At 45.8% G+C, this 12,638-nt stretch overlaps 1 protein-coding gene across 2 annotated transcripts in view; it reads right to left on the minus strand.

The window, feature by feature from the left end:
* The window catches only part of TMEM255A (transmembrane protein 255A), a 48,793-nt gene that overhangs the window by 16,140 nt on the left and 20,015 nt on the right, over window positions 1-12,638 (minus strand). The window contains exons 4-6 of one of the 2 annotated variants that reach the window (XM_001509829.4): window positions 5,924-6,013; window positions 3,514-3,582; window positions 1,680-1,768 (exon numbers count right to left, since the gene is read on the minus strand). In XM_001509829.4, coding sequence (XP_001509879.3) covers window positions 1,680-1,768; window positions 3,514-3,582; window positions 5,924-6,013 — 248 coding nt within the window. The remainder of the gene's footprint in view (window positions 1-1,679; window positions 1,769-3,513; window positions 3,583-5,923; window positions 6,014-12,638) is intronic. The other variant, XM_007669609.2, reaches the window with a different exon arrangement.

The raw sequence follows: 12,638 nt of genomic DNA on the forward strand, positions 1-12,638 counted from the left end.
GTCCCACATGGGCCTCACTGTCTTTCTCCCCAGCTTACAGATGAGGTAACTGAGGCAGAGAGAAGTTAACTGACTTGTCCAAGGCCATGCAATGGGACAAGTGGTAGAGCCAGGATTAGAACCCAGCTGGAGTAGGTTAAGAGGTTTAACTTCAGGGGTTTAACTTTTAACTAACAAATGCACCCAGATTTTTTTTTCAACAGTGAAATTTTGATTAAACTTTTTAGATAAGCTATGATAGGGAACCCGAGAACATTCTTCTGACAACATGCACTTATCTAGATAGAATGCAGTTGCAGTGTTGGAAAACATGGTTGGGTGCATGCACTTGTATGTCGGTCAAAGCACGCACGATCGTGTGAGTTTGCCTTAACACGGAACTCATCAGAAAACTGACTCCTGTGTCAAACATGCACAGGGCCGCCAGAGAAATCAGGTCCTAAGAAAAGGTTCAGCTAAATTCAATCATATCTACTGAACGCTTACTATGTACAGAGCACTGTATTAAGCGCTTATGGAGGACTATATTCTGTGTTTTAGGTTCACCAAACTCGGAGGTCAAGGCACATTTCTGTGGGCAAGAAGACATTGTTAAGCTGTCTTTTAACCCTGAAAACATGGTTTCCCAATCCCTTGGCTTCCACTCTTCTTTTCTGAAACAGGAAACAGAACAGAGGGCTGACGAGTAATTAAAAATAGGTTTTCATGTAAAGAACAGAAATACCCATTAGGCACAATTGAAGCCCCTGGGTCATCCTCATGGCCATCGCCAACTATATTTAGATCCTGTGGTCTTGTCTGCATTCTTCTGGCTGGAAATGGAGTCTGGTTCAGTAAAAAAACGTTCAACTCAAAATTTTCCTCTTTTATGGTATTTCATTGTCCCGACTCTCATGGACTTTGATGTGGGACTTGGAGGGGCTCTACCTACTCAAACACTGGATTGAACTGAGAGTCTTCTGCCTTGCTAGACTCATTCCAGGAAGCGCAGCTAAGCCCACTCATTGGTCTATGTACATGGTGGTTCAGGGGAGCAGGGATAGATAAAGTTCAAAAATAGCAGTTAAAAAACCCACTTTAGTGTGTAATTTTCACCAAAATTTTTTCTGAGCTACTATCAAAAACACAAATCAATGTTTCACCACATCTCTCTTCCCATTCTGCATTTAAAGTGCTATAACAAGTAGAAGGGCAAATCCTGAGGTGGCAAGAAGGAGGGACAAGGAGGGATCGAGAAACTCATAAACTGGGTATTTTTCCCCGAATAATGCAGAGTTGATTGTGTAATAGCCAGGTGAACTGCGCCATATACTTAGCCTGGGAAGTGAGAATCACTGTCCTAGTGGAAATGGGCCTGGGAGTCAGAAATCTTGGGTTCTAATCCCACTGTTTGACCTTGAGCAGGCATTTAACTAGTCTGTGCCTCAGTTTTCTCATCTATAAATAACCTTTTTCTCTCCTACTTGGATCCTGAGCCCCCATGGGGGACAGGGACCATGTCTGACCTGATTTTCTTGTATCTTCCCTACACTTATTGCGGTGCGTGGCACATAATAAGCACGTCACGAATACCGCATTTGTTACCGGGCCCCCTGTATCCTGAGATAACAACTCTCCTCTCCACAGAGACACCACAAACCCTTTTGCCCCGCCCTCCCCAGCTTTTGTCCAATACTCACTTGCCACAGTTGTAGAGGTCACAGCAGAAGCAGGTATTGCCCTTTATTTTGGGTGTGCATGCACCCCGGGTGGGTAATGGGCAAAACACCTGAAGACAAAGAATGAGAGCAGCTTTTATGGCACTGAGTAGGAGCAGACTAAACTGAATGCGCACAAGCAAGTGTTTGTGAACCTGTGAGGTTTCTCCTGTGTACACCAAATAGAGACCATTCATTATATTTTCCATTTGCAAAGCACTAGATTTGCCTCCCTGAAATTTATTTTGGGTCTCTCTCCCTCCCTAGATCATAAGCTCCTTGAGGCCAGGAATCATGTCTAACTAACTCTGCTGTACTCCCCCAAGCAATTAATACAGTGCTCTGTGCAGAGTAAGCACTGAATAAATGCTACTGACTGATTGATGTGCACAGCCGTGCTTCAGCTCCCAGAGGATCAATCAGGAGGTTGTGTTTGCAGAGGTGGAAAAGTTCTCTCTGGGCCTTGATCAGGGTTCAGATCCCTCTCCCTCTCACCCCCACCGGCCGGGGTTGGGGGCATGGATCCGGAGCCTAGAACGACTAAACTGTCAACGCACCATGACTTGGCGGAAAGAGCTTGGGGCTGGGAGTCAGAACACCTGGGTTCTAATCCCAGCTCTGCCACTTGCCTGCTGTCAACTCACTTCATTCCTCTATGCCCCCATGTCCTCATCTGTAAGATGGGAATCAACACCTGTACTCCTTCTCCTTTAAACTCTGAGCCCCATATGGGAGAGGGATTCGTGTCCAACCTGATTATCTTATACTAGTGCCAGCACTTTGTACAGTGCTTGGCATAAAGTAAACGTTTAACAAATATCACAAGGAAGTAAATATAGACATGCTCCATGCCTCAAAACCAAAATTCAAGTCTTCAGGAAGGGATGACTGGGGATGGGCAGGGAGCGTAGGCAGTGAAGACAAGATCTACAGAGACTACAATCAGGCTTGGACACTATTTTCCCAAATCTGGAAAGAGCCAGTGTGTGCAACCCAAGGAGAGTTCTCTGGAAAGAGGGGAAAAGAGCCTCATCCACTCTTTAGTAACAGTGACCTATCTCTCAGGGGCACATCTAGCTCAACTGGCTGTGAGGAAAGACGGGGCTACAATGCAAGAGGCCAAGAAGCAGATCGTGTACCCCAGTGATTCCTAATAGTATTTGGGAAAGAAGGGAAAGCAGTAGGCTTCTCCATCTCTGATGCCACGTCACCAGGAGGGCAGGGATACGGCAATCCCTTTGGCCCCGCCACCTGCACCCTCCTAATGCTTTCTCTTCTTCTATCCTGATCTCAGCTGACTTTGCTGCCCATTCCTTGGGAATCCTTCTTCTGGTCTTCCTAGTTTCACTGGGGAAGCAGCGTGGCTCAGTGGAAAGAGCACGGGCTTTGGAGTCAGGGCTCATGGGTTCGAATCCCAGCTCTTCCACTTGTCAGCTGTGTGACTGTGGGCAAGTCACTTAACTTCTCTGTGCCTCAGTTCCCTCATCTGTAAAATGGGGATTAAGACTGTGAGCCCCACGTGGGACAACCTGATTCCCCTGTGTCTACCCCAGCGCTTAGAACAGTGCTCTGCACATAGTAAGCGCTTAACAAATACCAACATTATTATTATATCCTTATCAGCCTATTACCATCACCATCTTCTGCTCATTGCATCCAGGGTGACATACCAACCTGGCTGGACAACCACCAAATTGCCTATGTCTCCTAAAGGTAATGAACACTCCTGGCTTTATGCTTGTTGGAAGGTGAGGGGGAGAAGGGTGGGTGGTTAGGGAGGCACTTCCCAGCATCTAGAACAGTAATACCACCTCACCTCTTCTATTTCCTTTTGGGGAGTCTTGGGGTAGTAGCGGCATCGGTTTGCATACAGAGGTTTAAGGTCCTACAGATGGGAGGGAGAAAAAATATAGACAAGGCATTTGTGTTGGTACACACACACCCCACCAGCATTTTACACAGTATGGGATAGTTTTCCACTGCTTTTTGGAAAAAAAAAAGCAGAAGGAGGGGGATTTTTTCCTTAGGAGATGGAAAGAAAATGACAGAGGCAGCCAAAGGTGTGTGGGAAACCAAAGATATCTGTCAAGGACAACCTATTAAGCAAAACCAAGGGTCACAGACAATGGTAATTACTACAGTGCAATTTTTATTCCCACTCCTCCACCCTATAAATTCAGGATTATCTCCCTATTTTAGTGTCCTGTCCCATTTTTGGGGAAAAGTTTGCTAGAAGCGCATGCATGTCCTGTGTTGGACTGTCATGTCAAGCAAATGACTGCAGTGGAAATTCCCTGTCCTCAAACCTGAAGTCTGTCCACCCTGGCCCAAATGCCTGCCCTCAATGACGAAAGAGTATTAAATCAGCCTTGCAAACAGCACTCCCCAACTCAGGGAGAGATGCTCTGGATGCCCACTCCGATTGTCACATATAACCTCCCCAAGAGATCTCCAAGAGTGCTCTCATCCCTCACGTGATGAGAGACAAGCTTGCCACTGCATTCTGGAATTGTCTGTCACCCATGGGGCCTGGGTCTAGTCTCTTCCCTTCAAGGACTGCCCTGACTTTCTGGACCATGGCCAGGATTGGAGAATTCGTCAAAGTCAGACGGAGCCATGCGACGTCCCCTTGGTGTTGGATGACTGCGCCCCGGCCATCTGTCTCAGACCTCCCAGGTGTGACTTACCCTAGGGCAGTCGCTTCCCTGGGCTGCTCTCCCAAGGAACACCACTCACCCGTGAAGTTTGCAACAACCACTTTCTTGGCATCCCCAGTGCTGAGAACCAAATAAGCTTTCTGGCCACTAACTTGCCCCCTGTGCAATATGTCCTTTGTGGGAACTCTCCTATGCTTGCTCTCAAGGAGACTCTCCCCAGCACAGAGAAACCCTCTCTACCAGGTCTCTGGTCTCACCCCCAGGAGTCTGAACCTGACTCTACCAAGGGGCACTCTTCAGATTTAGAAAGTGAGGACTGTTACTGAGATTATAAATTCAAACGCGGGGCTCGTGTCTACCGACTCTGAGGCGTCATACTCTCCCAAGCACTTAGTACAGGGCTCTGCTCACAAAAAGCCCTCCATTAACACCATTGACGGATTAATGCAGAAAAGGAGGACCAAGGACAAGTTACACTCCAAAAGCCAGAAGTGGCAGTTGTAGCTGGATCCCTTGGTAGAACAATTTCCCTTCTCCTGCCTCCTTTATTCCCACACTGTGTTACTAGGAAACACACAACTATGGGGGTGGGGGGATAAGGAGAAGGGGAGGAGGGGATTCAAAGCGCTTCCAGTTTTTTCTCAGGGTCATTCTGCCAATGCCTGTGAGAGGAAAACAGATGATCAGTAGTGAGCCTTTTAGGTGGTAATTGGCTTTTCATGAACATTGATGGCCGAGCCAATTGACTTTAAAGGTGGGATAGGGAAAAAGGAAAGACATTTCAGCAAATAAGTGCTATTAAAATCAACCTCAGACTCCTTCACCAGGCCCGGGTTGCTATGGAAACCACTTCAGCCAGAGAGCACGCTGCCTGCGTCAACAGGGATGTGGCATAAAGATGGTTGCCTACAAAGCCAGCTCTAGAGGTGAGACCCTGACCTCAGCTCCTCCCTAGAGAACCTTAGACCTCTAGTTCTCTCAGCACGTTAGAGGACAGGGTTCAAGGGTCAGAACCTTGTCAGTCCCTATGTCCTTATGTCTATCTAGTCTCTGGCTATTTAGGTGTCCCAATGCAGCCTGAGAAGAATAATAATTCAGTGCTTCTTTTATGGGCCAAACCCCAGGTCTCGCCACCAAGCAAGTCCAATCTGTCAAACCATGTACCCCAAATTTTAGTAAACATGAGAAATGCCTTAAATTCAAGGCATATTTGAGAGGCAGCATATTTCCTTCCTTCCTTCATTCATTCAATCGTATTTATTGAGTGCTTACTGTGTGCAGAGCACTGTACTAAACGCTTGGCCATTTCCTGGCCCATGGAGCTTTTAGAGCCTGGCTTTTGGCACTTGGACTTACTGAAGAGAAGGCTCTGCTTCTATTCATTTCTCCTGTATGATTCTGGACACTTCCACTATTTCCACTCACCACTCCCGGGAATGCCAAGCGCCCAGCAGCGAGTGGTCTTGGCCCAAGGTGGCTTTCTCCTCCTCTCTGCTTTCCCCATGTAGCTGAGGGAAGAATCAGCCTTGGAAATCATGCCCAAAGAATTTCTGTGAGCAGTGTACTTACTATATGCCTGGCAGCAAACACACCATCCACAATGGCACAGCAAAATGCAGCGATCACCCCAAAACTGATGAAGACGATGGAAGCCACCAGCTGGGGAGGCAAAACAGAGATGACTTTAACCTTCAACATGTTGGTCCTGGAAAGGGGACCCTGCCTGAGCCATACTCTGCCCAGTGTGTGGATCTTTCTCTCTTCCTTTTGTCTTGACTCTGCCAGTGCATTCGGCTAGCAAGATTGCAGGGCTGGTGCATTCAGCTAGCAAGATTGCAGGCCTGGGACCCAGCTTATTGCCCTACCTATGGTAGGCCTTTCTTCACCACCAACCCTCAGGAACTACTGCTGCCTCAACAAACACAAATCACGTTAATCAGAGGCCCACACTTGCTGAACCTTTCTCTTGTCTGTAGCATCATCTTCAAAAACAAAGGACAACTATAGAGAACCCATTCATAGTCCTCAGGAGGAGGAATGGAATAAACACTGACCTGGAGGGTTCAATTATGGGGCTGGCTCTCAATGGGTGACCTTAGGCAAAAACACTTGGCCTCTCTGGTTCTCAGTTTTCTCAAATTTAAGTATTAATTATGGCATTTGTTAAGTGCTTACTATGTGCTAAGGATTGGTGTTGGCACAAAGTTATCGGGCACAAGCTCGTTCCCACATGGGCTCATGATCTATCTTAACCCATTTTACAGATGAGGAAACTGAGGCCCAGAAAGGTTAAGGGATTTGAATAAGGTCACACAGTAGGACACTGGAAGAGCTGGGACTAGAACTGGGATATCCTGACCACCCCCCACAGTCCTTTGTTCTTTCCTTTAGACCAATGGATATAACACCTGTCCTCTTCTACCTTACCTAGGCATTATGAGAATGACAAATACGAGGCAGAATACTCAGAAAGTACTATACAGATCCTCACTATTATTTTATTATGTTAATTCAGCTTGGCTGATAAATTAAAGAAGTTCTCCTAGCCTAAATAATTCACTAGCCCTTTCCATCTGTAGTAATGTCCTAGTGATGTGAATCTATGAGGGCAGTGAGAATAGGGTGTTTAAAGAGCATTATTTATTCAATTGTATTTGAGCGCTTACTGTGTACACAGCACTGTACTAAACACTTGGAAAGTACAGTTTCATCAGTTGAGAGACAATCTCTGCCCACACCGGGCTTACAGTCTGCTGTAGTATGCATTTTCAGTTTTGGTTTAAATTCTTCCATGTCCACAGGTGGATTTCTTTAAGGAGTCCTCTCATTTTTCAGCAGCATGGCCTAATGAAAGGTGCACAGTAAAGTAACATATCTTCTCTGTGCCTCTGTTTCTTCTTCTGTAAAATGGGGATTCAATTCCTGTTCTCCCTCAGACTGTGAGCCCCACGTGGAACAGGGACTGTGTCTGATCTGACTGCACTGTATCTACCCCAGTACTCAGAACAGTGCTTGTTACAAAGTTATTATTATTACTATTTTTAAGCTCTGAACCTGTGAGTCCCTGGCCAAGGCCACTGCCATTTCTGAAAGGGAGTGCAGAGAATTTCCAGCACTTCCTTTTCTTACCCGTTCTGGAACTGATCGGCACAGAAAATTCTTAAAAAAGGCTCTCAGAAGCTCATAGCCCAAATTAATCACCAGCTCAGTAGCCTAGATCTTCAGAGGGCTTTTTACCACAAGCAGCTCCGCTCTTAAAGTGAGACTATACTAGCGTTAACATGTGTGGCACAGTGAGTCTTCAAAGCCCTTCAGAAACATGATGAAACATTAGATGGCAAAATATCCCCTGTAGGAGGAGCAAAAGAACAAAGGAGCAACCTTGAAGAACTGGCCTTGGACCTGCAAGGAATTACAGAGGGCCTTAGAAGAGCCATGCTGGGGGTAAGAAAGAATTTGAATCAACAGTGGAAACATAAATCTTCCAGCAGTCATCCAGATGCCACCAGATCCACCATTCTGACACACAGAAGAGCTGGTGAAAGCTGGTAGGCTGAGAAAAATGCTTGTGACCTGATGGATTTGACAACACCCCTCCGCAAGGCTGACAAAATAAAGCTCTCATGGGGGATATAAGTAAGAAGAAGGCTAAAGGGAAGACTTGGGAGTCTGTTCAGGTTGAAAACAAAACTGCTTTTCTTCATTCAAGCAGCCATTAAATCATCGCACTTCATCTCTCTCCATTCTTTTTCAGGTTGGGAAATGGAAAATGGATGCATAAAACTGACATGAAGTAATAGAACCCAACTTTTCCAGTTCTTCGATAATGTGTGTTTTTGCTATTTGTTTTGGGTATTTGGGCATAACTTTGTTAGTAAATTACCGAGAATATGCTGGGGTGGTAAATGGTGAGAGTAAAAAAAAAATCAGTCAAGTCAGGGATGGGTTATCAGTTCTATAAAAGAAGGATGGAGCCACTGCTAAAAGTGAAGATGTGCAGATCATTTCTGGGATGTCACTATTCAGTTAACCAAGCTCTTCCTACTCCCTTGACCCCTCCCCTCCCCTTAGCATAGGCCAGCTGGGATAGTCACGCCTCACAAACTTATGATCAACAAAACCAAAAACAAAATTTGGATGAGAGCTCCAGATGAAAAAAATTCCCTAAACCAGAACGGCGAGTCAGAATTCCGGGAGGTGTAGGCAAGGGTGGTGAGTGGTGGAGAACAGGCGTTCAAAGGGGCTGCAGCCAGGGCACACTGCTGCCCGCTGCTGGGAAACAATAAAGAATAAAGTGCTCGGTACCTAGCCCTTGACAGCGAACCTGATGGCAAGGGAAAAGCCACAGTGCGGTCCCCCAGCAGAGATTCCAGAGAGTTGGTGGTACTCGGCTTAAGGCCCCTTACCAACCAGTCCTGGGAAAGTTCCACAACACTACAAGAAGCAAGGAGAGTCAGGTTCATCTGAGATACTGCATTCTCCCTGATCTCCACATGTATGGCTTGAGGTAGGCACTTTCGGCAATAAAGAACTGGCCAGCAACTGGACAGACTGGCTTAGGAACACTATAAGCTGGCTGGGAGAGAGAGAAAGAGAGAAAATGTAGCAAGAAAGTGTGAAAGTACCCTCTCTTGGCCACAGTAAGGGGCTCAAGGAAGCCCAATAAAGACATCATCAGGAAGGTTTCCACTTCATTACAGAGGAGTGGTATGTGGAAGACTTTAACAGAAGTCGGTGCATATCTCAAATACCTCTTGCCTCAATTCCTGGCTTCCCTAGAGCACTACATCCTTTAGTAGGAAACTGACAAAAAACCAGCAGCAACAGACATCATCTCTGCTTGTTGATCGATAGATTATGGCTGTTGCTAGCCAGGTTCAGTTCCTTATAAAAATCTTTGTTGTCTTTTTTTTTTTGCGGCAGCAGCAGTCTTAAGACTGCAGAATGCCAAAGCATCAGGCCCACACCCTTCTGTGTCCCTGGCCTGCCCACGCAATTTCTGAGCAGCCACTAAGCAGCTTTAACAGCATTACTTAAATAACATTTCCATGGGAAGTTTGGATGTCACATAAGAAAATAAGGTAGGGTCTGAAGAGCATCTTGAGTTTACATAATAAGACAAGTGATTAGATGGCAGACTTGTATCCTCAGTCCAAAAAAAAATTAGGAAAATGAATACACATTATAATTAAGTAAGCAGGCAGGTTATTTTTTAATGGTACTGCTACAATGTAGAATCCTTTCCATTCGCTCTCCTCTTTGCCCCCATCTTGTTCCCACACTGGCCTCTCACTGAAATTCTTTCCTTCAAGGTCCTTCAAGGCGTAAGGGGATTGGAATTGGTGCTGATATGCTTGGAGATGCAGAATGGATTTAACTTTCTTTCCACTGTCTCCAACATCAAGATGGAGGAGGAATACATAACCAGCACACAATAAGATTCTACACCAAGTTGGATGGTAGGCTCACCGCCCCCACAGAAGTTCCCAAACTCTTCCCCTTAAATCGTGCTTCACAGCATGCAAATAATCTGTGAATAATTGATAAAAGATTTCATGCAATACTCATTATTAGCTATGCTGCGATCTGCTGTACAATGAAAACTTCCCATTACTTTGAATAATTTAAGCAGAAAAGTGCAACTACAACTCCCGGCAGAGAGAGTCTGGGTGTAATGGAAGCTCAGGACTATTATATCTCTCTGGAGAGTTATTCCTGTCATTGTTAGGGAAGACTATCCATGTAGAGAGCTCTGTCCCTAGAGCCAACACATTATCCCGGTAAATATGTTGTTAAATACTGCACATTCCATTATCTAACTTATGATGTCACATTCCTGGCTATGGTGATTCCCTCTCAGCCATCAGAGGGAGATAATTTACAGTTAATAATAATAATAATAATGTTGGTATTTGTTAAGCGCTTACTATGTGCCGAGCACTGTTCTAAGCGCTGGGGTAAACACAGGGGAATCAGGTTGTCCCACGTGGGGCTCACAGTCTTAATCCCCATTTTACAGATGAGGGAACTGAGGTACAGAGAAGTTAAGTGACTTGCCCACAGTCACACAGCTGACAAGTGGCAGAGCTGGGATTCAAACTCATGAGCCCTGACTCCAAAGCCCGTGCTCTTTCCACTGCGCCACGCTACAGTTCCCAGAGAACTTCCTATCCTTGCAGTCCTCCCTCAATCTGCCACTCAGGAGATGCACTTAGAGGGAGCAGGGCTCAATGGTTATAGCAAGAAGACAGCGTCAGAGGCAAGAGAGGGAGGTTCTCTCTGGGGTCTTAAGCACCTGCAGCTGAGAGACACTTTGCTTGTGAAGAGCAGTGGGTCTTCCCCTGCTCTGTGGGAGAATTCATGAGAGCAATTAAGAATGGGTCACTGTCCTCATGGTATCATTACTTGAGGCTTAATAACCGACTACTGGATAAACTAAGGACCCCTCGAGAGTCAGATAGAGCAGATCATTTGGACAAGATTAAGGCTGGGTTACCGGTATAATTAATTAAGTTAGCTCACTGGCTTTCCCCTTTCATGTGAGGTAAGGTGCCGAGCAGACCTCTATTTCATTATTTATTATTTTATTGATAATCCTGATATTTGGGTATATTAAAATTGGCCCAGGGTTTGAGGTTGCTCCTGTCTTTTTTTTTTTTAGAAACTAACCCAAATTATGGTCTCCTAGGTTTGAGAGAATTTCCATCAGACTCCCCAAACAGACCCATAATCAAAATCTCTGGGTAAAAAGGCACCTTGAAGACAAAGATGTTCCTGTTTTGAAAACCGGTGCCCAATAATTTGGATTCTCAGTTTTTAGCTATCTTCTGCCTCAACTTGACGGCTCCGGGCCAAGCTCATCGTGAAGCTGCGGCCACGTGTCAGACTTCCTGGCACTGGGGCTGGAGACGACACGCTCCCTGGGGTTAAGAGCCAATGCAGACAGTAAGCATACATTGATCAGGCTCGGTGTGGTGTGGAATGGAGTTTTCAAACAGGCTGCAGAATACCAGGCTACAGGGGTTACAATTCTGCTGCTCAGAGGCCAAATGCACTTGGCTCAGGTCTCTGCAGCTTAAAAGGAAAGTACTAATGTTGGTATTTGTTAAGCGCTACTATGTGCACAGCACTGTTCTAAGCGCTGGGGTAGATACAGGGTAATCAGATTGTCTCACAGGAGGCTCACAGTCTTAATCCCCTTTTTACGGATGAGGTAACTGAGGCACAGAGAAGTTAAGTGACTTGCCCATAGTCACACATCTGACAAGTAGCAGAGCCAGGATTCGAACCCATGACCTCTGACTCCCAAGTCCATGCTCTTTCCACTGAGCCACTCTGCTTCTCATGTATGTTTTTAAGAAGTATTAAGAAGTATGTTTTCTTGCATAACAACTGATGATTTTAGTTCCTGGGCCTTGATTTCCAACCCACCCTTGCACTTATGAACAGATCTTTATATGCTACAGCTTCCTGAAAATTATTTTAGTGTCCGTCTTTCCCGCTGGATTGTCCACGCCACGAGGACAGGGATCATGTCTACTAACTCCACTGAACTCTCCCGAGTACTTAGTACCACTGTATACATGGTAGGTGCTCAATAAATACTAGAGATAAATTGAGACTCAGTGTGCCTTGAGCCTCCAACGAGAAGCACTAGAGACACATTGTCTTTTTGACCTATCTGCCACAGGTTTCAATGGCAAATCAGGCCCAGATGATTGACCCCAAAACTTAAGCCAAGTAACCCAGCCAACCTAAACAAACGCCGGTCAAGCTGTCTGGCAAGCAGGCATTCATGCAGTCAATCAATCAAGAGTATTTATAGTTTCTGTGCTCACCTCCTCAGTTGGATTGGATTGGAACAGAAAAGCGGCCCCTCTCACCCTTCTTCCCTTTTTGAACAAAATTCCACAGGAGGTGAAGTCCTAGCTCTGTCACCCAGTAGGAAGCAGACAAGGTTCCACTCCCCACATCCAGCCCAGAGAGTTTAGGAGAAGGAGCTTTGCTTGCTCTTTTAAATCTGAATCTTCTGGATACTTGTCTCAATTCTCCTCTTGGTTTTGGGAGAGGAGCACTAAGTTTTCGGGGCTCCCTGTGGATGCAACTCGAGGGTCCTATCCCAAGAACTGGGAGAGCCACTCCTGAGCAGAGGTTCTCAAAACGAGAACTTGGCCCGCCAGGAGATTCGCCACACTGATTTGTCATTTATAATTCAACACTTCATTAGAAGGTGAGGATACATCAGACTACAAAGGTAAGCAGCTCCAGGGAGAAAAGTCAAAGT

Source organism: Ornithorhynchus anatinus, chromosome 6 (genome assembly GCF_004115215.2).
Source record: "Ornithorhynchus anatinus isolate Pmale09 chromosome 6, mOrnAna1.pri.v4, whole genome shotgun sequence".
Classification (NCBI taxonomy): domain Eukaryota; kingdom Metazoa; phylum Chordata; class Mammalia; order Monotremata; family Ornithorhynchidae; genus Ornithorhynchus; species Ornithorhynchus anatinus.